We start from the raw sequence: 26,973 nt of genomic DNA on the forward strand, positions 1-26,973 counted from the left end.
GCCGCGGCCACCTGCGCACGCGCACCAAGCTCTGGCCTGGCCGGCTCGGAGGGAAAAGGCGAGCCGGGAGGCGACTTATTCAGGCTCCGGGGCGGTGCGCAGGCGCCGTGGGCCGACGGGGGACTTTGTTCTCCGCGGAGAAACTTAAGGGCGGTGCCGGTGGGTCGGTTGCGCACGCGCGCCGCCTCATTTCCGGTGCTCGCTCTCGCTGCGTCGGTCGGGTCCGCTTCGGTCGCTCTCGCTCCCGCTCTTCCACCCCCGCCAACTGCCGCTCGGGTCTCTGCCGCGCCGTTTCCTCGATCTCTCGATTGCGCACCCTCCTCGATGCAGCGCCGAGACGACCCCGCCGCTCGCATGAGCCGATCCTCGGGCCGCAGCGGCTCCATGGACCCCTCAGGTGCCCACCCCTCGGTGCGTCAGACACCGTCTCGGCAGCCACCGCTGCCTCACCGGTCCCGTGGAGGCGGAGGGGGGCCCCGGGGTGGCGCCCGGGCCTCGCCCGCCACGCAGCCGCCACCGTTGCTGCCGCCCTCGGCCACGGGTCCCGACGCGACGGTGGGCGGTCCAGCGCCGACCCCGCTGCTGCCCCCCTCAGCCACGGCCTCCGTCAAGATGGAGCCTGAGAACAAGCACCTGCCAGAACTCATGGCCGAGAAGGACTCGCTCGACCCGTCCTTCACTCACGCCATGCAGCTGCTGACGGCAGGTAAGCGGGCCCCCCAGCTCCCGTGGGTCGCCCGGCCATCCGGGGACATGGGCGGCCGCGGCTTTGTTCCTTTCACTTCCCGGCTCCTCGAGACCGAGGCCGTAGGGGGCTCCCCTTGTCATCCTCCGGACCTTGGATCCCCCATTCCCACCCTGGCGAGGGGTGCGAGGGAAAATTTCTAGGCTGCAGCGGAGGCCAGGGGGCGATTCCGCGATCTCTTGGCGCAAGGATTTTGATGGGTAGTGCTGAGCTCTCCGCCGCCTTCCCGACCCTTCGAACGACCTCCTCTTGCAGCTTCCTCGAGCTCCGAGTGCTCAGATTTTTCCAGAAATGAACCTTCATCTCCCCCTTCCCCCAAAAGGAAAGACTTTTTGATCGCGGGTGGTGGTGAGCGCCTCAGCCGAGAATGTAGGAGGTGAAGACAGTCTGAGCGGGGAGGGACCGTGGGAGGGAGGGCTGGAATGCCCTGTCCAGCGCGCCGAGGTTGCTGGGTCGGACCGGAATTAGCGGTAACTGGAGCTGAAGTTGCTCCGAGGCAGGAGCGACTTGTGAGAATCCGAGCTTGAGGTTTTCCGAATCAGATTTTCGGCAGTTAAAATGAAAATTGATACAGAGTCGGAATGTTGTTTTGCTTTATTTTACCACGTGTTGTGTTCACCATCATTCAAGAAGGGGGAAAATAACTCTAGGGACAGTGAAATGGGACGTTAGAAGGAGGTAAGGGCCTCCAGGGGAGTTTGCGTGACGTTCCCCAACGAGATGGACAAAAATGAGAGAAGTTGCAAAACGCTTGTACTTGAAAGTCTTGATCTTTTTGTTGTTTTATTTTTTGCTAAGGCAGTGAAGGAGATTCGGAATGGTAGTCTTTGTTCTCTCTCTCTGTAGACTAGCGCTCCTTTCCTGATGAGCTCTGGCCAATCAACCTAGTCTCTGAAAAGCCGTTTGTCTGACCCTCGCTTCTAGTGGTAAACGTTGTTTTAGTAAATATTTCTTATGATACCTAAATTTTATTAAGCAAGTAAAAATTTACAGCCTTCAACACTGAATGAATAGTTGGACTCTTTGGCAAGGTTGGTATAATCGGCAGTTCATTATGAAAATGTTTTTCTCTTTGTTCTCTATTTCTCAACATTGGTAAGCATAATAGACAAAACACGTGGTGGTCAAGAATAAGAACATTTATTTTATTATTTATTACCGGTAAGGGGATCTTAACGCTTGACTTGGTGTTGTCAGCACCACGCTCACCCAGTGAGCAAACCGGCCATCCCTATATGGGATCCGAACCCGTGGCCTTGGTGTTATCAGCACCGCACTCTCCCGAGTGAGCCACAGGCCTGCCCTAGAATAAGAACATTTAGATAACTGCTTACATTTTCAAATCAGTGCTTTGCTGTTCTGTAACACGTTCATAATATTTGAAACGTTACAGTTCGGTGTTTTTCTGACAAGTTCTTTGAGGGCAAAGATTGCTGTTTATATTTTTTATACGGTTGTAGATCGCAAAGACCAGGTGTTTGGTTGAGTCTGAAGATATGTACGTGCAGATTCAGTAATGTCAGATTAAGTGGTAAAGGTTGACTTGGTAGTCTTATTTTTATTTCTTCGAATTTTTAATCAGATTAAATGCATAAGAATAAAATAAACTTTAGAGTTTTAAGGTGTTGGCTTTGGTTTGAAACCCTTAACTAGTTACCTGAAATTGGGAAAAGTTCTGAACCTCAGTAACCTCATCTGTAAGGTGGGATGGTGAATTGTGAAGATTAAATGATGTATAAAATCACTAGCACAGTTTCCCTTGACCTGTAATAATGAAATAAAACTTGTCACCACAGTTTTCTTCTGGTTGTAAATTCATGCTACTGAACAAGGTATGAAAATACAAGATATATCTTTGACTCTTTTGACCACATCGAATGCCCAGTGTGGTGTTCATCTTCTAAAAGTTGGTTTCTTAGGATAACCATCAAAAACTATTGATCCTTAAAGGTTACTTATAATTTTCACTGCCCTCTCACTGCCTAGCTTTTGTTACTAAGAGAGTGCTCTTTAATGTTTTTTTAACTTGGGCTTTTTTCGATGTCTTTTTTTTTAACCAAACTGAAAATTTTTTCTTTCTTTTTATAGCAGTTTTAGTTTTACAGAGAAATTGAGCAGAAAGCACAGATAGTGCTGAATTTTTAATTGGAGAAATGGGATTTGGGGCTCACTGAGAACAGAATTGGGAAATATGGACACTTAGCATGGATAAGTCTTGATATATGTTAGTCCTGGCTGTTAAGGTATCTTTGGATGATCTGAAGAAGGGATTGCAGTGACTTCACAACCTATTGTGAGGAATTGAGACTATGAGAAGATGGAACAATAGTATTTAAGCTCTGATAGAATACATGTAAGAAAAATATAGCTAACACTTATTGTGCCAGGCCCTGGTCTGAGCATTTACATTAAATTCATTAAATATTTAACCTTCATGATGACACATCTGACCTCAGTTACTCTTATTTATCCTCCCTTTTACAGATGAGGAAACCAAAGCATACAGATTAATAATTTCCCTAAGGTAATAAAATTAGTAAGCAACATAGCCATGATTTATTTGAAGTTAGTCTGAGTCTGAATCCACACATTTAACACCCTTCTCCTACCCCCAGTATGGTGCCTGCTACAAATTGTACTTTAAAAATAAGCTCGATTTGGACAAAATACTAAAAGAAAATCTATTTGAAAGTATCAGAGTGCTAACAGGGCAGTGAAGATAAGGAAGCCAAGATACAGAAGAAAAAGGAAATCCAGGAAGCAGAGCCTAGAACTTGGCACTGTGACTCCTCCTGGCACATATCTGCCCATTTCCCAAAAGCTGCCATGAGACCCAAAGCACTCTTCCTATACCACCCATATAGTTCTCCCTGTCCCTTTCCCAGATTTACTTTATTTTGCACTTAGAACCCAGGGCACCATTAGATTGTAATTATGAATTTGTGTGTTGATCACCCCTTCTCCTTAATGGCTAGAATGTCAGCTCCACTGGGGCAGGGGGGTTTTGTCTGCTTTGTTCTCACAAGAGATACAAGACACTGTATCTTGTGTGCCTTGAAGAGTGCAGCCCAAAGTGGCCTCAATAAATGTTTCATGAGTTCATCTTCATAATGTGATGAAAAAATATTGACAGAATTCTAAGATATGTAAGTTTTGAATATAGACTTCTATATTAACCAAATTGATTTTCAACTATGATGACAATTAGCATTTGCAGACATGCAGGGACTCAGTCAACCACCCATGTGTATTTTCTGGAAGAAAAATAATTCATCTTATTACATGTGTTAATATAGTTCTATAATAAACATAAAATGCTGCTAAATATGTCTGTGCTCTTTTTCTGCTTTCTACAATTAGGAAAATATAAGTTGGTATAAGTAAACATTTTTTATAGATAAACAATCTCCAGAAGATCTTGAAAGGATACTCAGAAATCCATGCTCCAAAAGCATACAGCAGAGACATTTTACAGACTCTCTTGAAACTTTGAAATAGTTAATTCCTTTATTTTATTTACAATATTCTATAGAAATATATTGAGACCTTCTCAATTCATTCTACAGGGCTAGCAAAACCTGCAATTAAAACTGGAAAGTGGAATTGCAAAGAAGTATAGACCAATCAAATATAAATATAAATGTTAGAAAAGAAATAAAAAATAAAGAAAAAGGAAACGTTAGGAAACAGGCAAAATTTATCTCTTTACAACAAAAGCATGGTTGTTTACATGGGAAAGTGATCAGAGATGTGGCTGATTACAAGGTAAATGTACAAATCAATAGGTTTCTGTAGAAGATATAAACAATAGCCCATTAGGAAAGAATTGGCAAAATTATCTTTTTTTTTTTTGGTCTTTCGTGACCGATAAGGGGATCACAACCCTTGGTGTGGTGTCACCCGCACCACGCTCAGCCAGTGAGCGCACCGGCCATTCCTATATAGGATCCGAACCCATGGCGGGAGCGTCGCTGCGCTTGCCGCACTCTCCCGAGTGTGCCACAGGGCCGGCCCCAAAATTATCTTTCTTAGAATAATGTAAAATGCCTTGGGATAAACACTAAAAATCAGTTCAAAGTGTATGTGTAAGCGCCGCACTCTGCCGAGTGTGCCACAGGGCCGGCCCCAAAATTATCTTTCTTAGAATAATGTAAAATGCCTTGGTGCCGCACTCTCCCGAGTGTGCCACAGGGCCGGCCCCAAAATTATCTTTCTTAGAATAATGTAAAATGCCTTGGGATAAACACTAAAAATCAGTTCAAAGTGTATGTGTGCATAATCATATGCAACAAAACTTAACCTTTGTAGAGCATATAATGAGTGCATTGAGGTCATTATCTTCACCCTCCTGGCCATCGTATGAGGCAGGAGGAATTTTTATCTCAATATTACAAATGGAGAATACTTGGTCATATGGTTTGTCAATGTAAGTAAAATTTTACTGAAGGTGATGAAGATCAGAATAAAATGAAACATGCCATGTTCTGGGGCCAGAGAGGGGGAACTAAGGTTATAAAGAAGAAAGTACTCAAACTGTTGATTTCTTGCATTTTCCAAGGTGATTCCAACTGGATTTATTTTTCAACTTTATAAGTTAATTATGAAGTGTCTAAAAGTAAATGATAATCAGTGAGTAAAAAAAATTTTCGAAAGACAGGAAAATAATGAAAACATGGTACATTGGCAATAATTAAGTCAAACAAGAAGTAGGGCTTGATAGGATATAAATTAGAAGGAATTATTACACATTGCTGGTGGAAGTGTGAATTAGTAAAATTGCTTTTGATAACAGTTTGGTGTTTCATCTGAAAGCTAAACATTAAAATTTCCTAAAATTCAGCAACACCATTCCTGTGAATGTGCCCAAAGAAACTTTTGCACATGAACACCTCATTCTTAAAGTGGTGCACCTGGTTCACAAAATGGTGCGGCTTGTTTCACCATTTGCTGGATAATGTGACAGATTTACAAAATTAAATATTTATACAGCAACGAAAATGGAGGGATTCAGCTACACGCAACAACATTGAAATCTAACATTACGGTGAAAAAGTAAGTCCCAGAAGACTACATACAGTACAGTACTATTTTTATAGAACAAATACTAGCAAGATGAAGCAAAATATTATTAAGCATACATATATCTGTGATAAAGCAGTTTGGTATTTTTCTGAAAACAAATGTGCTTACCATACGACTCAGCTGTTTCATTCTTGGGCATTTATTTCACTCGAGTGAGAAATTAAAATTACAAAACCTGTACACAAATGTTCATAGCAGCTTTATTTGTAATAGCCAAAAACTGAGAACAAAGCAAATGCCTCAATAGGGTATAAGTTAAACTGTGGTACATCTATACCACGGAACTCTCAGCAATAAAAAGAAATGGAACTATTACTGATAAATGCAACAACTTGGATGGATCTCGAGATTTATGCTGAGTGAATAAAACAACCTCAAGATTATTTACTATATGATTCCATTAATATAACGTTCTTAGAAAAAAATAATAGAGGTGGAGAACAGATTAGTGGTTGCCAGCGGTGAAGGAAGGAGGTAACTGGCTGTAAAAGGATAGTATGAGGAATCCTTGTGATAGGACTGTTCTGTAATTTTGACTGTGGTTGTGGTCACACAAATCTGATTAAACTGCGTAAAACTAAACAAATAAAACACATAAAACTGGCAAAATCTCAATAAAGTCAGTGGATTGTATTAGTGTTAATTTTCTGGTTGTGATTTTATAGATAGGCAAAATGTTATGGGCAAAACTGGGTGAAGGGTATACAGGATCTGTCTGTATTATTTGTTACAACTGCTTATAAATCTACAATTTTCTCAGATTGTTTTTTTTTTAAAGCGCTAAGCTCGAAATTGTTCCCTAAGGGAAAGATCTAGGAGAACATTAGTCAATATGTCAAAACAGGGTTTGCCACTGTTCTGGAATGTGAGAATTGAATCCCTATAAAAGGGCTCTTAACTCAGGCTTTTGGGAGATTTTTTTTTTTTTCGAACCAGTACCCACCCTATCCCCATCCTTAGCCAATATTGTATGTGACATACTGTGAGTTCATATCTTTTTCTGGGGAGCTAGTCTGTAGCTTTCATCAAATTCTCAAAGGGGCCCATGACCCCCCAAAAAGTTTAAGAATCTAATAACAACAACAAAAGATTAAGAACCTATTGCTCTAGTACTCTTGCTTGAAAACAATAAACAATTTGATAAATAAAAGGAATGGAGGGGGTTTTTTTTTGTTTCTTTGTTTTTTAAAGATGACCAGTGAGGGGGGATCTTAACCCTTGATTTGGTGGTGTTAGCACCACACTCTCCCAAGTGAGCCACGGGCTGGCCCCGGAATGGAAGTTTTTGAAACACAAAGATGGTAAGCTTACTGACCTTAAGATTTTAAAAGATGGTACCAACATAAAAGATATGGGATAGAGAATTACAAATTCGAGAATGGTAAAGTTATTTGAATTGTTAAGGGAAGGTGGAAGTGTTAGTGGTACATTTCTTTCATTCATTGAAAAGTTTATAGGATGCCTGTTGTGTATCAGGCATTGTAGTAAGAATTGCAGGTACTCAGTGTAGTGTAGTGTAAAGAGTGCAGAAATTGTTAACAACAGGAGGAAGAATGCTGTGGTTAGAAGTATGAACCAGATGCATTGGGAGTCTAGAGGAGGGCATGACTCCTGACCTTTTGGAGCAGATATGCTGTGAATCTTGCCCTCCTAAAAACACTTTATCTCTGGATGCCTAAGTCAGAAAGTCTTCACCATTGTCTTATTTCTTATGCAGCCCTCAGTAGATGTTCAATTAATGAAATATATGTAGTAATCTGTTTTTAGTTAAGCCAGTGCAGTTGATAAAGTTTGTATATAATTTTTTCAAGTGTCTCTAGTATATTTTTGTGTTCATTAAATCTTTCTCTTTCTTTCTTTTTGTTTTGTTTTGTTTTGTTATTATCCCCCTTTTTAAAAGAAAGGTCACACACCAAACATGTAGCAGAACTGGGAGTCAAATCCAGGTCTGTCTAGCTTCAAAACCCATGCTCTTGGGCTGGCCCGGTGGCGCACTGCTACAGTGCGCTGCTTGGGAGCGCTGCGGCGCTCCCGCCGGGGGTTCGGATCCCACGTACAGACCGGTTCCCGCTCACTGGCTGAGCGAGGTGCGGGTGCAACACCGAGGGTTGCGATCCCGTTGCCGGTCCCGGTCCGGTCCGGGCGTGACACTGAGGGTTGCGATCTGTTGCTGGTCACGAAAAAAGACAAAAAGGAAAAAAAAAAAAACCATGCTCTTTGTTTGAGACATATCAAACAGTCCTCATCCTTGGGAACTTTATAGTCTGGTTATGATAAGACCAACCCCCCCCTCCACTCCCCCCAAAATGAAAGATTAGTTATAGTAAAACTATAAATGCCACAAGCTTAGTTGAATTTACTCTGACTCCTGTAAGGAGTGGCTTAGATTTAAATATCTGCTCTGTCACTAATTAGTTTTGTAATCTTCGACAAGTTACATAACTTTTCTGAGCTCAGATTTCTTCACCTGTTAAATGTCGGGATAATAATGATTATAAAGACAAAGTGAGATAATACAAAATTCCAGACACATAGGAGGCACTGGATAATATGATTATTGTGTCTGGCCGCGAAACAATTGGGTCGCCCCTCTGTATTGTTTACACCTCAGCTTTTCTTTCTTTGGCTCTTGGTACATCCACGTCTCCAGCGGCTCACACAAAGATCTCTTAAAGGAGTTAGTTTTTGCCTGAGGGTAAGCCATTTTTAGGAAGCTTCTCCTTGATTTTTTTCCCTTACTACAGCCTGCTTTGCCTCTCCAAGAGAAGTGAAGCCCAGGAGAGAAATACAGAGTTGAAAAAGAAAAGGAGGGCCGGCCCATGGCTCACTCGGGAGAGTGCGGTGCTGATGGCACCAAGGCCCCGGGTTCGGATCCATATAGGGATGGCCGGTTAGCTTGCTGGCTGAGCGTGGTGCTGACAACACCAAGTCAAGGGTTAAGATCCCCTTACCAGTCATCTTTTAAGAAAAAAGAAAAAAAGAAAAAGAAAAGGAAAAAAAGATTATCAGGGAACTGTACATCTTAGGTACCTGTAAACCTCTTGTTGCCTTTAGGCTGCATGATAGTGTCTGAGGGTATAAATTTTAGTTTCCCAAATTTTATACAATCAGCTCTTCCTTGTTTAAATAAAGTGCCCTCCCTTTTCACACCCTTTCCTCCCTCATTGAGAAGCAGAGGACAAGCATGAGGTCGGAAGTTAAAGAAAGCCTGGATTTTAATCCTTATTCTGGTACTTTAATAGCTTTGTGACCTAGGGATAGTTAATTAACCTCTGTGAGTTTCAGGTTCCTCAGTTGTAAGATTGTGATAGTACCAGCTAATTCACTAAGTTATTTTTGAGGGTAAATGAGGTAATGTTTGTGCAGCATTTGATATATAGTAGGCATTGAATAAAGGCCTCCACTTCCGAACCTGGAAGTTAACCCTTCTTAAAGGTTCAAGTTGCTTTTTAGTTTTTTGCTTTCTGGGCTGAACTACTCTGATTCTTTTATCTTTTCAACACTCAGTTTTATTTAAATGATCGTTCTCTGCATTCTCTAAAAATGCTTTCATATTCTTTAAAATAGTGTGAAAGAAATCAAAGGGATTCTGAGATCCGACTAATTCAGAATCTGACAGATCCATGTTATAGAAAGACCTTAAATTCATAAGGTCCATTACATAGCACATATAAACACACTTTCCTACTGTGTTCAGTTTTGCAGTCCTGTTGTCTGTAGGAGTAGAGCAGATGAACAGACTTTGAGTCTCATCTTCTTACACTAACCAACTAAGGTTTCTGGAAAGCAGTATCAAATACAGCTGAAAGGCCTAACCTATTCCCCTAATACAGAGGGGTGTAGATAAAACGAAGTATGTAATTTGTTCCACATTCTTACAAGCTCTTCAGTGATGTTTTCAGGTCAGATTTACTTTGTGTTCCAAGCAGTGAAACATAGGAGTGTGAAGAGCACTGTCATTTAAAGTTTTCTTCTCACAGGCATAAAGATTTAGTTAAGAGTATTTACAATCAATTAGCAGTTTTTGTTTTGTTTTTTTGTTGTTGGCTGGTCAGTACAGGGATCCAAACCCATGACCTTGGAGTTACAAGGCTGTGTGCTAACCAACTGAGCTAACTGGCCAGCCCCAAGCAGTTTTAATTGTCAGAAAACAAGGGAGTATGTGCTCAGCGAGCTCATTATACAGTATTAACATCTGAAATTAGGCTTTTTAATAAACAGGAGCCTCAGTTTGAAATTCTGAACTCTGTGAAGTCTGTCAGAGTCAAAGTAACTTTCCTTCATCTATGTACTTCACAGCTATACTTAGTCTAAACAGTTATTTTTAAAACTGTTAAGGGTGCAGAATGTATTTAAGATAGGGTATCTTTATATCTTAAACCAGGGGTTTTCAGAATGTGATCCCTAGACCAGCAGTGTCAACATCATCTAGTAACTTGTTGGAAATGCAAATTCCTAACACAAAACCTAGACTGGGTTTGGGGCCCAACAGTGTAGTTTAACAAGTTCTCCACGTGATTCTAATGCATGTTGAGGTTTGAGAACTCTTGCCTTAAAATTATAGGAGATAGAAACAAGATATGGGAATATTATATAGGAGAACATTCTGTGTTATTTAGAATGTTGTACTGATTTTAGGGAGTACTGTATAAATTTCTTTTTTTTGACTGTTCTCAGTGGACCACATAAGCTTTCAGATGCGGCTCATTCCTTGGACACTCTGCCCCATCTGTGTTGGAACTCCTGTTACAGCACTTCATTGCCACCCCCATAGACTGAGAACTCCAGTATATAAACAGTGGATTTGGGGACCATATCTGACTTGCTCTGTTGTATCTCTTGTGTGTTGCAAGATAGGTGCCTGGCCCTTAGTAAGATAATGGCCCTTAGTGCTTCATGACCATACCTGTATCTCTCCCTTCATCTGCCTCTTCATAGGAAGCACTCAGACACTTGCAGTCATTGAGTAAATAAATGAAGTTCCTTAATGATAGGAAATCTTTTTGGATGCTAAGGTTCTAGCTGATGAAAATGTCTTAACCTGTGAATTGAAAATGCCTTTGGTGCTGAAGGATGTGTCTGTGGCCTTGATGGTGATGGTGTATACTTATTTCCAGGCTCATCATTGTATGCATTAAATATGTACAGCTTTTTACATGCCAGCCATACCTCAATAAAGTGGTTATAAAAAGAAAGAAAAAGAAAGTACTCGGTGCATCTTCTGCATTGACTGAATTTGGCCTAGATCATGACTATATATTAAGTACTTTCTAAGAAATGGGCTTTAATTAGGCATGTGTACATATGTTATTTTATTGCCTTTATAGCAACCTCTTGAGGTAGATCTGACTTCATTTTACAAATGAGGAAACCAAAGTTCAGAGCAATTAAATAACTTGTCTTAAGTTCATACAAGTGAGTGGCAGAGTAAGAACCGGGTCTTTCAGTCTTTTAAGGATTAGTATCCAAAGCACTACTGTCACAGTGGAATTTATTGCAACTATTCATCGTATATTTAAATTATTTGCTTTTGTTTCTTCATTAAGATAAAACTTTACTTTTTCTTGATGCAGATTTTTATTTTTATTTTTTTAGTTCCTTTTTCATCTTTTCCCCCATCTCACCACATTAATTTTGTTAAATCCATTTAATCTTGAGTAAAGAAACATCTGAATGTCTCTGATGTAGAGGCTTCAGCAGGCTTTGGGTTTTCTAGTTAAGCTCATAAAGCTTTGGTGCTTTCAGCCAGTCTGTCTGAAATTAGTACATTGATCTGAACTATTTAGTTTCATTATGTGGCACTCCATGTTATTGCTTTAAGCAGACAGAAATTGCCTTTATTTACCAGAGCAAAAATAAAATTGTTTTTTCTATTCAGAAATTGAGAAGATCCAGAAAGGGGATTCAAAAAAAGACGATGAGGAGAATTATTTGGATTTATTTTCTCATAAGAACATGAAGCTGAAAGAGCGGGTGCTGATACCTGTCAAGCAGTATCCCAAGGTAAGGCAAAAAGTACCTCACTTCTTTGAGTTATCTTTGTTGGTCATGGACTTCTGGGAATTGTGATGCTTCAGGTACTTTGCCTGTAAACCTTTTCTTCCATGCTGGCAGTACCTGTTTCTGGCAGTTGAAATATCTTAAGTCCATAACTAATAATATAGCTATAGCCAAGGAAGTAAATGTACTTATTTTTTATTAAAGAGTTTCTTTTTCAAATGTTTGTTCAGGCTTGAAGTTCAAAGAAAAACATCGAACCTTGAAGAGAAATTCTCTGTACAAAGATTGACCTGAAATCTAAAGAAAAGGGAGTGTAACACAAATCCTTGATTGGATGAAGTTTTTTTTTTTTTTGGTGGCTGGCTTCTAAGGGTATACAAACCCATGACCTTGGTGTTATCGGCTAACTGGCCAGCCCTGGATGAAGTTAATTTTATTTCTTACTCAAAGTTTTCTTTTAAAGGCTGGCCAGTTAGCTCAGTTGGTTAGAGCACGGTGTTTATAACACCATGGTCAAGGGTTAGGATCTCTTACTGGCCAGCCACCAAAAAAATTAAAACAAAGTTTACTTTTTTTTTTTTTTTTTTTTTAAATATGACCAGTAAGGGGATCTTAACCCTTGACTTGGTGTTGTCAGCGCCGTGCTCTCCCAAGTGAGCTAACTGGCTGTCCCTATATGGGGAACCAAACCCATGGCCATGGTGTTATCAGCACCACACTCCCCAAGTGAGTCACGGGCCGGCCCTAAAAAAGTTTATTTTTAAGGAAATACTTTCTTCTTCTCCTTTTCCTTCTCTTTCTCCTTTTTTTGGAAAGGCAATTATATTTAGTTTACCAAATGTACTGTCAAAAACTATAATATGTCTGCTCTAAGGTCACTGCCTTAAAAATGTTTATGTATGTTAAAATACTAAGGGTTGGAGTGTGTTATGGAAGCAGCACCAGACTATATCAGAAAACCCAAATTCAAGTCTAGGACCTGCCACTTTCTAGTTATATAACCTTAAGCTATTCACTTTGTCAGTACAGCCTCAATATATCCTTCAGTATAATGGGAATGGTTATCCTCTACCTATTTTACAGGGTTGTTGGAGATCAAATAAGGTAATAGTCGTGGAAATGTTTTATTGGAGCATGTGTATTTAGACATCTGTTCTTTTCTGTTAGTTCAATTTTGTGGGGAAGATTCTTGGACCACAAGGGAATACAATCAAAAGACTGCAGGAAGAGACTGGTGCAAAGATCTCTGTGTTGGGAAAGGGCTCAATGAGAGATAAAGCCAAGGTAAGCTCACATTAGTGAGGTAAGAGGACACCCTAATGCCTTCTAGTTGTCCAGTCTAGAGTGAATGCCTTATGGAAGCAACCATTTTGTATATGTATGGAATGTGATTCCTTTAAGTTTGTGTTGGATGCAAAAGATTATAGACTAAGTTAATTTGTTGCTTGGCTACCCTGGAAGAACCTAGCTGTGCCCGAGTAGTTGTTTTCTTTCTGACTTTTGACTGCATAGTAATGGAAAATCCTTTATCTTCTGAGCAAGGGAGAACTGGGATCTTATGCTGTTGTGAAGAAAGAGGTTCTTTTTTTTTTCTTTTTTTTTTTAAGAGGATGGTAAGGAGATCTTAACCCTTGACTTGGTGTTCTCAGCACTGCGCTCTCCCAAGTGAGCTAACCAGCCATCCCTATGTAGGGATCCAAACCCTTGGCCTTGATGTTATCAGCACCACACTCTCCCAAGTGAGCCACTGGCTGGCCCGAGAAAGAGGTTCTTAACCAGGGTCTTTGCATACCCTGTTTAAGAAACTGTATACCAGATTCTGTATTTATGTTCATTTTTCTGAGGTGGTCCATTATTTGTACCTTGTTCTCAAAGCACTGTGCTCCAAGGCCAGTCTGCCCCTCCTTGTCTAATGTGGTTTTCCTATCATATGTTGTTAATATGATAGGATCCACAATGTATCTGCATTCTAATATCTGTTTTAACAAGGTTTAATTTAAGATTTAACTTAACTGAGCTAAGTGTTTTGGTGCTACCATGGAACCAGGAACTAAGTGGGTCCTGCGGACAGCTGCCTCTGTAGCCCTTCCCTCCCCCGCCCCGTACTCATGGTCTAGAGAGTCTAGAGGCTGACAGCAAGAAGCTTGTAGCATTCGTGTTAAATGGATTAAATTCTGACCTGGGTGCACTTAGGAGTTTCTCTCTTGGAGGAGTTTACTCAAAGTAGAGTTTTATTTGGAAGAGGCATGATTGTTACAGGCTTGGCTGTTCGATGATGTTAAACAGATTGGTGTGCATCTTCTTTCAGACTGCAACTGAGGCCAGAAAGTTGGTATGGGCCAGATTATCTGTCTTGCTTATTACCATATGGTCAGATTATTGCTTTGAATAAGTAGAAAGTGGTGCTATTTTTGCCTTTTAGCAAGACCTGGTGGTTGTCAGAGTTGACATAGTATTGTTGAATATTTAATATCAAGGATGAATCTCGAACTTTAGGAAGGATTTGGAATACTATTCAACTAGAATTGAGTAAGCGTTATGTTTACATCAGTAAAACTAAGCAGAGGTATAGTCCTTGGTTTTCTTGAACATAAAATGAGCTGGAACTAAATGTGGTGTCAGAGGATGTGAGACTTGGTAGAGCAAAAATTTATAGGCACGGGCCGGCCCGGTGGCGCACTGCTATAGTGCGCCGCTTGGGAGCGCGGCGGCGCTCCCGCCGAGGGTTCGGATCCCACATACAGACCAGTTCCCGCTCACTGGCTGAGCGAGGTACGGGCGCAACGCCGAGGGTTGCGATCCATTGCCGGTCACGAAAAAAGACAAAAAGGAAAAAAAAAAATTTATAGGCACTGTGTCCCTGTCATGCTGAATTCCAAGGATTTCCAGTATTATCTCAAATGTGTCAGCAGCTGCTTTGTTTCCAGGTGCCTTGTCCTTACTAGAATGTTCAACATCAAATATCCGATTTAAAATATCCTAGAGAAAAACTCACAGCTGGATAAGTTTTCCTCGAGGGAGTGCTTTTTACTCTTTTTTTTTTTTTTTTTTTTTTGACTGGTAAGGGGATTGCAACCCTCGGCTCGGTGTGGGCTGCACCACGCTCAGCCAGTGAGTGCACCGGCCATCCCTTTATAGGATGCGAACCCGCGGCCTCAGCACTACCAGTGCCGCACTCTCCCGAGTGAGCCACAGGGCCGGCCCATACTCTTCTTTTTGATGGGCTCTGTTGAAGCATCTTGGGCTACCCAGTTTCTGGAGGTCTACCTGTCTGCTCTTTTATCTTTAGTCTTGAGCATATTTTTCAGAAGGGTTAGATTTATGAGGCTTCCATGTAAGTGATCTTTGAAAAAGCTGCCCGCCACGGAGACCTGGGTGTCCTCAGTATTAGTGCGGCCATTGGAGGAATCTGCACAATGGGCTAGAATTGGTTACTTGATTTTCCAATGTGAGTCTCAAGCAGCAATGATGTGTAAGGTAGGGGGAGGTCCAGAGTTGAGAGGACATCTCTGTAGTGACTAGAATCTTATTTTCTTGAAGCTGTATCCACCTGGGATATATAAAAATGTGTGAAGTGTTAGTACTGAATAGCTCTCAACAGGAAACATGTCAAAAGATTTGCAAATGGTATTTGACTTAATTCTTCCCTCTTCCGAAGAGAAAAACAAAGTGAGCCTATTCTTGCATCTATGACCAGAGTCCCCAGTTTTCCCCTTAGAACCATTAACTGTACCAGGAAGGCTTCATGGTACAGTAGGAAGAACACTGGACTGGGAGCTCTATGTGCATCATCTTGGACAAGTTATTGCACTTTTCTGAACCTTAGGTTTCTTATTCATCTCAGACATTTGTTAAATATTTGGTAGATCTGAAATTTAAAAAATGGCTCCAAAGTGCAGTAATGACCCAAGAAGAGCTCACAGTCTAGTGAGAAAGACAAACAGTTCTAAAATTATATGGTAAATGGTGCTTTGGGAAAAGGGGAGGTGTGGGGGCAGTATTAAGAGAAAGTTTTTCAAAAGAAGTTCTGTATTAGGGAAGTCTTGTAAGGGTGAGTTAGAGTCCCTCAAGTGAATGAAAAAGACAATATAGCCTATTGATCCAAAGCCTAGACTTTGGAGACAGGTAGTTCTGAATTTACGTAGAACGTGCCTCTTATTAATTCTATGTCTTTAGGCTGATTGATTTATACTCCCTGAATCTGTAAAATGAAGAGATCTGCATATTCAGGGTCATTTTGAAAATTAAATTGAGAAGTCTATAAAAAGCTTATCTAGTGCCTCGTGCATAGAGCTCCATTAATGGTAGTGGCTTTTATTATTCCAGGAGAAGGAAACTATTTTCAAAGGATGGATATGTGAGAATATGCCAGGCTCTGAACTATAAGTTGTTCAGCTTGGCTGGAGAGGAGGTTAGTTCTATTTGGAGAGAGGATGGAAGTGATTTGGAGAGCTAGGCAGGGACCACATTATGAACAGCTCCATCTGAATAATAAGGGGTCTGCCATCAAGACTTTCGTCAAAGATGTGACGGGCAGGGTGCCATTGACTTCAGAGAATGAATAACTTGAGACTTCATTGGGGCCGTCAAAGCTGTTCTTAGTATGCAAGGCTCATGTGGGCCAGATGACTTCTCAGTACAAGGTGATGTTGTTCAGTACTCCTTGTATTTTTCATTCCCAGGATATGATGGATGATATCTGCCAGGAGCAATTTCTAGAGCTGTCCTACTTGAATGGAGTACCTGAGCCCTCTCGTGGACGTGGGGTGCCAGTGAGAGGCCGGGGAGCTGCACCTCCGCCTCCACCTGTTCCCAGGTAAAAATAATGGAGATAGCCAGAAGTAGGATGTAAATTTGACTACTGGTACCTTCTCTCTCTTAGTAGTGCTCTGATCTCCAGCTTAGGAGGGGTGTCAGGATTTGTGTGTTGTATCAAGAATGGAATTCTAGATCTTGGGCACTTTGACTATAGTCGAGTGCTTCAGTCCTGCTGAAACTTTTGGTCTTTTAATTTTGGACAGTCCTAGCAGTTTTTAATAGTTTGACTTTAGAATTTTATTTTATTTATTTATTTATTTTATTTTTTTTTTTATGACCGGTAAGGGGATCTCAACCTTTGGCTTGGTGTTGTCAGCACCACGCTCAGCCAGTGAGCCAACCGGCCATCCCTATATAGGATCCAAACCTGTGGCCTTGGTGTTATCAGCACCGCACTCTCCCGAGTGAGCCACGGGCTGGCCCTGACTTTAGAATTTTACCTTTAGCAACTGATCTTTCTGGAATGTTAAGACTCTCCAGACCTGCCCGAGGCAGTGGACACTGGTCCACTATGGGACCTGGGGAGTTTTCCAGTGTGGGTCCTTTACTTACCATCATATTCCACTGTGCTTTAATAATAGTTTAGTTAAGGCATCATCAAATCTATCTAGCTCCAGAATTTGCAAACAAGTCTGAACATACAAATGGCCTATTTGTAAAAACTCCGTTTAAAATAAACTTTCTTTTTGTAGGGGCCGTGGTGTTGGACCACCTCGGGGGGCTTTGGTGCGTGGTACACCAGTGAGAGGAGCCATCACCAGAGGTGCCACTGTGACTCGAGGAGTGCCACCCCCACCTACTGTGAGGGGTGCTCCAACACCAAGAGCACGGACAGCAGGCATCCAGAGAATACCTTTGCCTCCACCCCCTGCACCAGAAACATATGAAGAATATGTAAGAAATTTGAATAGTGTTCCATCTCCCAGTATCTGGAAGGTTGCCAAAGGAAATTGAATGTCAGGGCCTTGGCTCTTTATGCACATGGCAGGGACTGCCTATAAGATTTGGAATCTACAGTTTTCTCTTGCAGTGAATGTTTAACTATAAAGAGATTTTTCCATTTTAGGCATGTTTTACTATATGTGTGTAGATTAAACAGGAAATAAACTGTCTTAAGGTACAGTGTTTTACTCTAAGGGATCTCTCACTATTAGTCCTGATAATACTGAAGTCCTGATAAATACTAAAGTACTTTATTTTCTGCCCATACTTGTCCTGTGGCATATCGTGTTTGTTTGGGGTTGGTTGGTTTAGTAACCGTTTCTCTCTAGACTACTCCACAGTGGATGTTAGCATTTTGGAGGGGAATTTCATGTCCTTTTAATGCAGAAGCCTGCCATACCCCCCATTGGATATAATTACCTTCCCTACTCTTGTTATTCTGACTTTCTATTTCATTTTATTCGTTCTAGGGATATGATGATACATATGCAGAACAGAGTTATGAAGGCTACGAAGGTTATTACAGCCAGAGCCAAGGGTGAGTCAGGCAACAGAAGTGCCGTTTTACATCCTAGGGTTGGATGAAGGAATTGGAGGAACTGAGAGTTTTAGGCAGCACCTGAGGAACAGAATGGCTCACCTTCTGAGGATATCTTCTTTGATGAGGCATACACTTAAACCTGCAAATTTGGATATCTGTGAATTTTAAATTATGATTTAGAATCTGGGAATAGCAGGTGAAATTCCTGAGCAGTAACTACCTGGAAACAAAGAGCAAATGCCTTTAAATTATTTTGATTTATTATTTAAAAATATCACAGCCACATTAAAGTTGGATAAAAATTTTAAAGGAAGCTAGAATTTCACTACCATAACTTAGGTTGTTTTCTGCATTTCTAGAAACAAAGAGCAAATGCCTTTAAATTATTTTGATTTATTATTTAAAAATATCACAGCCACATTAAAGTTGCATAAAAATTTTAAAGGAAGCTAGAATTTCACTACCATAACTTAGGTTGTTTTCTGCATTTCTCTTAAAAACCTTTTTGTGTCTGTGTAGTGTATATGTATCTTACCTGTAATTGATAGAAAAGGTCAGAATTCAGCCCAAGGAACAGTTCCTTTTTCTTTTTTCTGACGACTGGCTGGTACAGGGATGGAACCTTAGACTATGGTGTAATCAGTGGCATGCTGTAACCAACTGTGTTAACCCGCCAGCCCAGAACAGTTCTTATCCTGTTTGTTTATTCTCTTCCAGTGAGCCCTAAAATACATGTGTATGTACACTGTGATTAAGAGAGTCAATTTAGGATTGTGGTTTTTTGCTTTAAATTGTGCAGTATCCATTTTCCTTTGCTGCAGGTGTTAATAATGTTTTTATGAGTGCGTAGTATATACATGTTTTGGAAATATTTTGAGGTTTAGGTCTGGTGCAGAATGAGTATTTTCCTGTATTGTACACATAAAAAAATGAGTGAGATATGGAAGAATTTGAGAAAAAGGTGAAACATAATTACTCTGTAGCTTACTAATACGTTGTCTTTGACTTTCAGGGACTCAGAATATTATGACTATGGACATGGGGAGGTTCAAGATTCTTATGAAGCTTATGGTATGTCCTTATTTCTGTGGTGGGGCAGAATGTACAAGTAAGTGCCTGGGAGGGTGCTGGTGGCTGAATTATTGGGAGTAAGACAGTCATACACCTAAGGAGAAGCCTTTAGACGGTCCAGGTGTTGGTAGATGTGACAGTAAGAGTCCTTCTCTTATTTAAGTTTTGTGGTGTGTGGTAGAAAGAGGGACTACTAAAGTGAGATTGGGGGTACTATTACTCTTGGAAGGCTAAGTACATGTCTTAAACTAGGGCTCAGGTCCAACTTTGCCTGGTTGGAGCATCAGACTTTTAAGCTGATGTTCTTGTTTTCTATTTTAGGCAGGTAGACAGCTAGACCTGGGTTGTATTTCTGGGCCTTTTATGCTGATAGCTAGGCCACATTGGTAGATAACAAGAACTTAATCGTGTCCAATTCTATGCTTCTGCCTCATCTCGTTTAAAAAAAATTTTTTTGGATCTCATTGAAAAGAATCTCAATGTAGAGGAAATGCCAGCTGAAAGGGACCTGGGTGGCAAGCAGCTAGCCAGAGCAGGTTAGGGGGCAAGAACAGTGCCTGTAAGAATCAGAGGCTGTAGGGGCCGGAGCCAATTCAGGGCAGTACTGGCATCATGCTCCTTACTAGCTTAGAGACATCTCAACTCAGTCTTTGATCCCAAGAGAGCTATAGAGGCTAGAACGGCAGCAGGACCAAACTGCCTTCCTTGGGGTTTGGTTACAAATACATTGCTCAAGTATGTCCTCTAGCCAATTATGGCCCCATGTTAATGGGCCCCAGAAGGAGTGCTGTGGATGCCGAGAGGGTTGCCTTTGTGAGATATTTTCAGCATATCTGAGGGACTACCAGAGAGTCATTGGCAAGGGGCTCAGCAGATGACAGTTCATCTTAAGACATTGGTTGGCAGTCTCCCCTTACTCCTAGCTGGTAAAGAGGGGCCTCTCACAGACGGACAAGCTGAGCTCAACTCTTCAGCACAGTATGAAGTAGCCAGTCAGCTGCTTGCTCAGGGAAACAGTTTTTACCAGTTTAGCTAAATAGCACTGGACAGTTGCGGTGAGTAACACTGCACTGTTCTGCTCATATATCACTATTTAGAAGAACAGTATGAGTGTACCTGGGTATTTCCCTCCATCATTGAGGCAGTACAACAGGGCCTCTTTACGTGCCTAAATTGCATTTCTGTTTTGCCGGATAGAAGACTGAACGGAAAGGCAAGCTGCTGCTTGTGGTCCTGGTATGATGTTGCCATGGTTAGTCTGTTCTGATCTCTGCCTTTTATAAGCAGAATTAGAAAAATAAACTGTCTTGTTGGTACTCAGAAGCCACTTGGAAAGTGATGGACATGTATATTATACTAGGGATGTAAATAAGGTTGTATGTGACTTTAGATTGATTCAGGAGTTTAAGACACCTATAGTCATGAAGGTAGGTATTTTTGAATGCAGGCAGCAGGAGAGATACTTCAGGAGTGAACTGGCATGGGTGAGGTATGGGAATGAGTGGGAAGAATAAGCTTAAATACAGCTAATTTTCATAAGAGGTCAGCTTTGTGGGTAAGTGATCATCTCGCTCAGGCAATTCCCTGTCATAGAGGAAAATCATTTGAGGCTGTCACCCATGTTGTGTGGCTTCTCTGGTTTGTCGGCATAAGAAAGGAGCTAAGGAATTCTCCTAAACAGTGTTGTAAATGGAACATTTGATTATATTTCCTTCCCCCAGAGCAGTTGGGTATCAGAGAGCCAGAGGACACTTCTCCACAGGGAGATCTGACTTGCCTATTGCACGGGAAAGGGGTGACCTGCTTTCATTCTGAGAGACTTTCAGAAGTATTGTCACCTTACCTGAGTTGCCTGCCACATTGCTTTGGGAACAGGAAAGGCCATTGGAGACCCACTGAGATTAGACACTCTCACTGGAGGGTGTTGGGTTTATCCAGGTTGGGGGACTGAAGTATAGATCATGTTGCCTGTGGAGAACCTCACTGCTGGAGATTACTCCAGAGCAAATGCCAGCCTTTTCTTCCATCCTTCACTCAAAACTGTGGAAAATTGCCCAGACTGCTTAGGAGGGCCAAACAGAGTGCAGAGCAAGAACCAACCACCAGGGACCCAGATCAAGACAATGGAAGAAAAGCAATGTTTTTGGCGATCTTTACCACGTGACCTACCCCTGCCCAGAATGCCATTGGCACATGGTTTATGAACTCTGCTTTTCCCACAGGCCAAGATGACTGGAATGGGACCAGGCCGTCGCTGAAGGCCCCTCCAGCTAGGCCAGTGAAAGGAGCATACAGAGAGCACCCATATGGACGTTATTAAAAACAAACATGAGGGGAAAATATCAGTTATGAGCAAAGTTGTTACTGATTTCTTGTATCTCCCAGGATTCCTGTTGCTTTACCCACAACAGACAAGTAATTGTCTAAGTGTTTTTCTTCGTGGTCCCCTTCTTCTCCCCACCTTACTCCATTCTTAACTCTGCATTCTGGCTTCTGTATGTAGTATTTTTAAATGAGTTAAAATAGATTTAGGAATATCGAATTAATTTTTTAAGTGTGTAGATGCTTTTTTTCTTTGTTGTGTTTAAATATAAACAGAAGTGTACCTTTTATAATAAAAAGTTGAGTAAAAAAAAAAAAAACCACAAACCTGTTAGTTTCAAAAGTGACATTGCTTGCTTAAAGGTTCTGAAGTAAAAGCTTGTTAACTTTCTCTTAGGTTTGATTTGAGGCATCCCGTAAAGTTGTAGTTGCAGAATCCCAAACTAGGCTACATTTCAAAATTCAGGGCTATTTAAGATTTAAAATCACAAACTTTAACGGCAGTAAGTGCCACCATGTAAAAGTGAGCTCAGATGTCTCTAAAATGTTTCCTTTAAAAGCACATGGCGGTTGAATCTTAAGGTTAAATTTTAATATGAAAGATCCTCATGAGTTAAATAGTTGATGCAATTTTTAGTGTTAATTGACTTTAAAAAACAACAAAATTAGCTTTGTAAAACTGACTTTTTCATCATGTGGGTTTTGAAATCTAGCCCCAGACATACAGTGTTGAGAGATACTTAGTGGGGGGAGTAAGTTCTGAAGAGGTTGATTGGGGGAGGGGGGCTGGCCACCTGAATTGAATTTGATGCAGAGCTTTTTAGCCTCAAACAATCTTTCAGTAATAGTAGTAGTAATTAAAATTTCAGTATTTAAAAAGACAGAGTATTTTGTCCATCTGAGGTTCTGCACTCCATGAAAAGCTCACTTGGACACTGGGGCCAAAAGCTAATGATTTTAAGTTGACGGTTGTCAATTAAACTGTTCCCAAGGTAGTCAGTCAAGTATGTCTCAACACTAGCATGATATAAAAAGGGACACTGCAGCTGAATGAAAAAGGAATCAAAATCCACTTTGTACATAAGTTAAAGTCCTAATTGGATTTGTACCGTCCTCCCATTTTGTTCTTGGAAGATTAAATGCTACATGTGTAAGTCTGCCTAAATAGGTAGCTTAAACTTATGTCAAAATGTCTGCAGCAGTTTGTCAATAAAGTTTAGTCCTTTTATAATCAAAGTAAATGTGATGAATTGTCATTTTTTTGGGTGGACAATAAAATAGTTTTTCTCTTTCAAATAAACTTAAATTAATTCTAAAGTTAATGGGCTTGTTAAAAGTTGGAGACATTCTTAAAAGTGGTGGGGGGGGTTTTATTTTAAGTTTACCAAAAAAAAGTTTATTGAGTTGCTAAGTTTTAGTTTAAAAATAACCAAAGCTTTTTCACCCCCTGGAAGTTGTTAAAAGCAGTTTTATCTAATCCTATCAAAAGTTCTAATTTCTGAGAGCTGGCAAGTTAGCTCAGTTGGTTAGAGTGTGGCCTCATAACACCAAATTCAAGGATTTGATTCCTTGTACTGGCACCTAAAAAAATAAATAAGTAACTTCTGGAGAGAAAAGCCCAACTGAGCCAAAACTTGGATTGGTTTCCATACATACATCTCAGTATTTAAAGTGCCAGCCACCCTTGTTTGCGCCTTCTGTAGAGCTCCTAGGTGGCTCTAACAAGTGGCATCAAATAATCTCTGCGCTCTGAAAGGGATAGCACCTGCCTTTGGATATGACAATTCAGCAAACCCTGGGTTCCTTTAATAAGGGTTTTCCTTCCAATCCCAGAAGTGCTGTTAATAACTCAGCTGGGCTGGGGCATGATAGGCTGGCTCTGAACTCCCTCCTAAGAGTCCAAGAGGGAAAATGATGGAATTGGTTGGCTCTGTTTCTGCTTCTCTATGTTAATTTTCAGGGTTCTCATACCTTCCCTAAGAGAGGCACCTAAACTGCTCGGGGGTGAAAAATTCTCTTGTATGAAGTGCCGAGCTGCCTGCAGCAGTGCATGATGGACATTTTTTTCTTTTTAAAACACACCAACAAAAATATGTATTTGTAGATTGTGATAAAGTGTAAATAACTGAATTTTCAACCATGGTTTGAAGTCAGCTTTCAGGGCATTATGTCTTGTTTTGATGAAAAGAGATCACTCTATACCCCCCTTTTTAAAGGAAAATTATCGCAAGAGAATCAGGATGTGTAAAGCTAACATGCATCGCAAAAAACCAAAGGTAACCTAAATGTCTGATTTTAATAGCACATATTTCTCTTTTACATAAACTGTGACAGCAGCTTGCATAAACAATTCTTTAGCTGTTAATTTTAATGTTAAAACTTTGAAAAACTTGTTTAATAAAAATAGCTGTAAAAAGAAAAACCATATGCTGCCACATAAATTAGCCATAACTCTTAATAATCCTGCCCATCAAAAATGAACTGTAATGTAACCTGGGCACAAAGTCTGACATCTTAAATGACACATTGTAAAATATCAATGACTGTAGATTAGACCTGCTGCACCCCAAAGTAAAGCTTTCTGCTCAGCTGTTTTAAAATATACGAGGATGAGCCCCTATAGGTCCCCATATTGATATTCGTAATGAAATGTTACTTAAAACTTCTTAAAGTTGCATGTTTCTCTCCTGTAATGTGTAAACTGCATGCAGGATCTCTTTATCTTTTATTTTGTATGTCTTTAAAACTTCCTCTTCAAAAGACTGACCTCTTATTTCTCCACTTTCAGGTGTTTGAAAGCTCCTAAGGCATTTCCTGGAATAGAATGGGTCGTGAAGACCCATGTCAGGTATGTTAAGGTGGCTTTCTATTAAGGACAGTGGGCCTTCTATCATAACTGTAAAACAGTTGGTAGAAGGTGGTCAATTGGCTAATCTTTCCTGCAATCATTTGTACTATATTTTACAACATGACCAGGCTTATATGTTGGTTTATAGTACATATTGAATTTACTTCTAATGATTGATAAGACCAGATAGTGTTCAGTCTCACTCTGTTTATCCTGTTAATAACTTGATGTGGTGGTGTTTCATTTAGAGTTCATTGGTTGCAAGCAGCAAAGTGGCTGATGTAAGTAGAAGGGAATTTATTAGAAAGATGTTAGGGCTCACAGATTTAGTGTGAAGTTTAGAAAATCTGGCCTAGGAACCATAGTGGCTGCAGAGAACTGGGACAGCAGTGGTAGACCACAGAAATGGTCTTGAAGCAGGGACTGGTTGCTTGGGCACTCTTACTGGAACAAGTAAGCTCTAGCTATGTTTGGTTTATTTCTCCCTCTACTCAGGATTCAAGTTCTAGGGAGGGAGTGTCAGTGGATTAGCTTGAATTACATGCCCTTACTTTACCAATATTCAATAAGAAAGAACTAGTTCCTCAAAAGTTAGTTGGGTTGTTATTAGGAAAGAGAAATGGATTCTGGGCAGCCAAAAAACAATTGTTCAGTAATATCTGTACTTTACAGAAGTAACTGAGACTTAATGAGGGTAATAACTTTTCAGGGTCACATAATTAGTATGGCTAGTAACCAAGCCCAAGTTTATGTGTTGCCAGAACCCATCATTTTAACCTTATATATACTTCTTTAATCTAGGGAAGGGGTATTTCTCACACTTAGGAAACCCTTCATAGGAATATTTTGGTATAGTAGAAAGGACATGGAACCTGACAAACCTAGAGTTGAATCTATGAGCTACCTTTTATTTAGTGACCTAAAACAAATCACTTATTTCTATATCCGAAGAAGGAAGATGGTGATAACACATATCTCATGGCTGGTGAATTGAAGGGGTTTCTTTTTTTTTTTTTTTCCTTTTTGTCTTTTTTCGTGTCCGGCAACGGATCGCAACCCTCAGTGTTGCGCCCGTACCGGACCGGGACTGGCAACGGGATCACAACCCTCGGTGTTGATAATTAGTATGGCTAGTAACCAAGCCCAAGTTTATGTGTTGCCAGAACCCATCATTTTAACCTTATATATACTTCTTTAATCTAGGGAAGGGGTATTTCTCACACTTAGGAAACCCTTCATAGGAATATTTTGGTATAGTAGAAAGGACATGGAACCTGACAAACCTAGAGTTGAATCTATGAGCTACCTTTTATTTAGTGACCTAAAACAAATCACTTATTTCTATATCCGAAGAAGGAAGATGGTGATAACACATATCTCATGGCTGGTGAATTGAAGGGGTTTCTTTTTTTTTTTTTTTCCTTTTTGTCTTTTTTCGTGTCCGGCAACGGATCGCAACCCTCAGTGTCGCGCCCGAACCGGAGCGGGACCGGCAACGGGATCGCAACCCTCGGTGCTGCGCCCGCACCTCGCTCAGCCAGTGAGCGGGAACCGGTCTGTATGTGGGATCCGAAACCTCGGCGGGAGCGCCACCGTGCTCCCAAGCGGCGCACTGTAGCAGTGCGCCACCGGGCCGGCCCTGAAGGGGTTTCTAATATAGACAAGGCCAACCAACTATGTATACATAGTAATATTAGTGTTCTTTCCTAAGAACACTTTTCCTAAAGTTTTATCTCCCTGGTTTGCATAGTTAGAGGCTCTGACAACCGTGAGCCTTTCTGTTGCTTGAAAATATCCAGGAACTAACTAGCTGATTTCTCCCTCTGCCCCTGAGTGAGCTGCTAGGGTTAAGATGGCACCAAGGAGAGAGACTCTAACTAGGTAAGCCAAAGACGTGTACTTGTATAGCTTTTGACAATGAAATTTGGTTTCTTGGTGCTCAGTTTTTCCAAACCTGACTCTCAGGCAGGATTCTCTGTGATCTGGAGGCTTTTTAAGGAGGGCCATGTGTACCGAACATGGTTCTGGACACCCAGGAAGTTCTACATTTGATATTGGTCACATGAATGGCTAGGAAATTTAGAGGGAAATCTCTGAATGCAGAGAATTTAGTCTTAACTCTTCCTAGGGTAGTCTTCAGGGCAGAAATGGATTAGAAGTTTGGGGAATTTTCCTTTATCATTTGGACTGTGATTTGTGCTTGGAAAGGCAAGTTGCTTTGTTCATAGACCCAGGGCCTGCTGGGGGTCTGCCTATTCTGGGTGTGTAGTTTAGTCAGTTGTTCCAAATGTTTTCTGTGGCTTTCTATCATTCGCTACCTATGAACTTTTACTACAGTTCTGTATGCTTTAGATTCTGGAAGGATTGAGTACGTGTCCTGGCTCTGCCTCATCTTATTAGCCTTTGTCATCTTAGACAAAAACAAAATCCTTAACCCCTCTCCATGCCTCATTTCTTTATCATCATATGAAGTTGATAGTAGCTAACATTTATCAGTGTGTGCATCACAATATCCTAAGCGGTTAATGAGGGTTATCCTTTTGTCCCTCTTTTTTTTTTTTTTTCCTTTTTGTCTTTTTTCGTGACCGGCAACGGATCGCAACC

The 26,973-nt window shown here is 40.9% G+C and overlaps 1 protein-coding gene across 1 annotated transcript; it reads left to right on the plus strand.

The window, feature by feature from the left end:
* Positions 1–226: 226 nt before the first annotated feature.
* On the plus strand, positions 227–21,770 carry KHDRBS1 (KH domain containing, RNA binding, signal transduction associated 1). The gene is made up of 8 exons (XM_008591111.1): positions 227–706; positions 11,706–11,830; positions 12,995–13,111; positions 16,420–16,643; positions 17,338–17,539; positions 18,058–18,125; positions 19,141–19,199; positions 21,422–21,770. Exons 1-8 carry the CDS (start codon positions 325–327, stop codon positions 21,517–21,519), a joined length of 1,275 nt encoding a protein of 424 aa, XP_008589333.1. The 5' UTR covers positions 227–324; the 3' UTR covers positions 21,520–21,770.
* Positions 21,771–26,973: the final 5,203 nt, after the last annotated feature.

The sequence above is a fragment of the Galeopterus variegatus genome, unplaced genomic scaffold, assembly GCF_000696425.1.
Source record: "Galeopterus variegatus unplaced genomic scaffold, G_variegatus-3.0.2 Scaffold6652, whole genome shotgun sequence".
In the NCBI taxonomy this organism is placed as follows: domain Eukaryota; kingdom Metazoa; phylum Chordata; class Mammalia; order Dermoptera; family Cynocephalidae; genus Galeopterus; species Galeopterus variegatus.

What these genes read in the sequence shown, in the direction of transcription:
- KHDRBS1 (XM_008591111.1), top strand. Translation starts at nt 325, where the DNA reads ATGCAGCGCCGAGACGACCCCGCCGCTCGCATGAGCCGATCCTCGGGC. An exon ending in CATGCAGCTGCTGACGGCAG is followed by an intron (nt 707 to 11,705) that starts GTAAGCGGGCCC and finishes TTTTCTATTCAG; the next exon opens with AAATTGAGAAGATCCAGAAA. An exon ending in CAATGAGAGATAAAGCCAAG is followed by an intron (nt 13,112 to 16,419) that starts GTAAGCTCACAT and finishes GGGCCGTCAAAG; the next exon opens with CTGTTCTTAGTATGCAAGGC.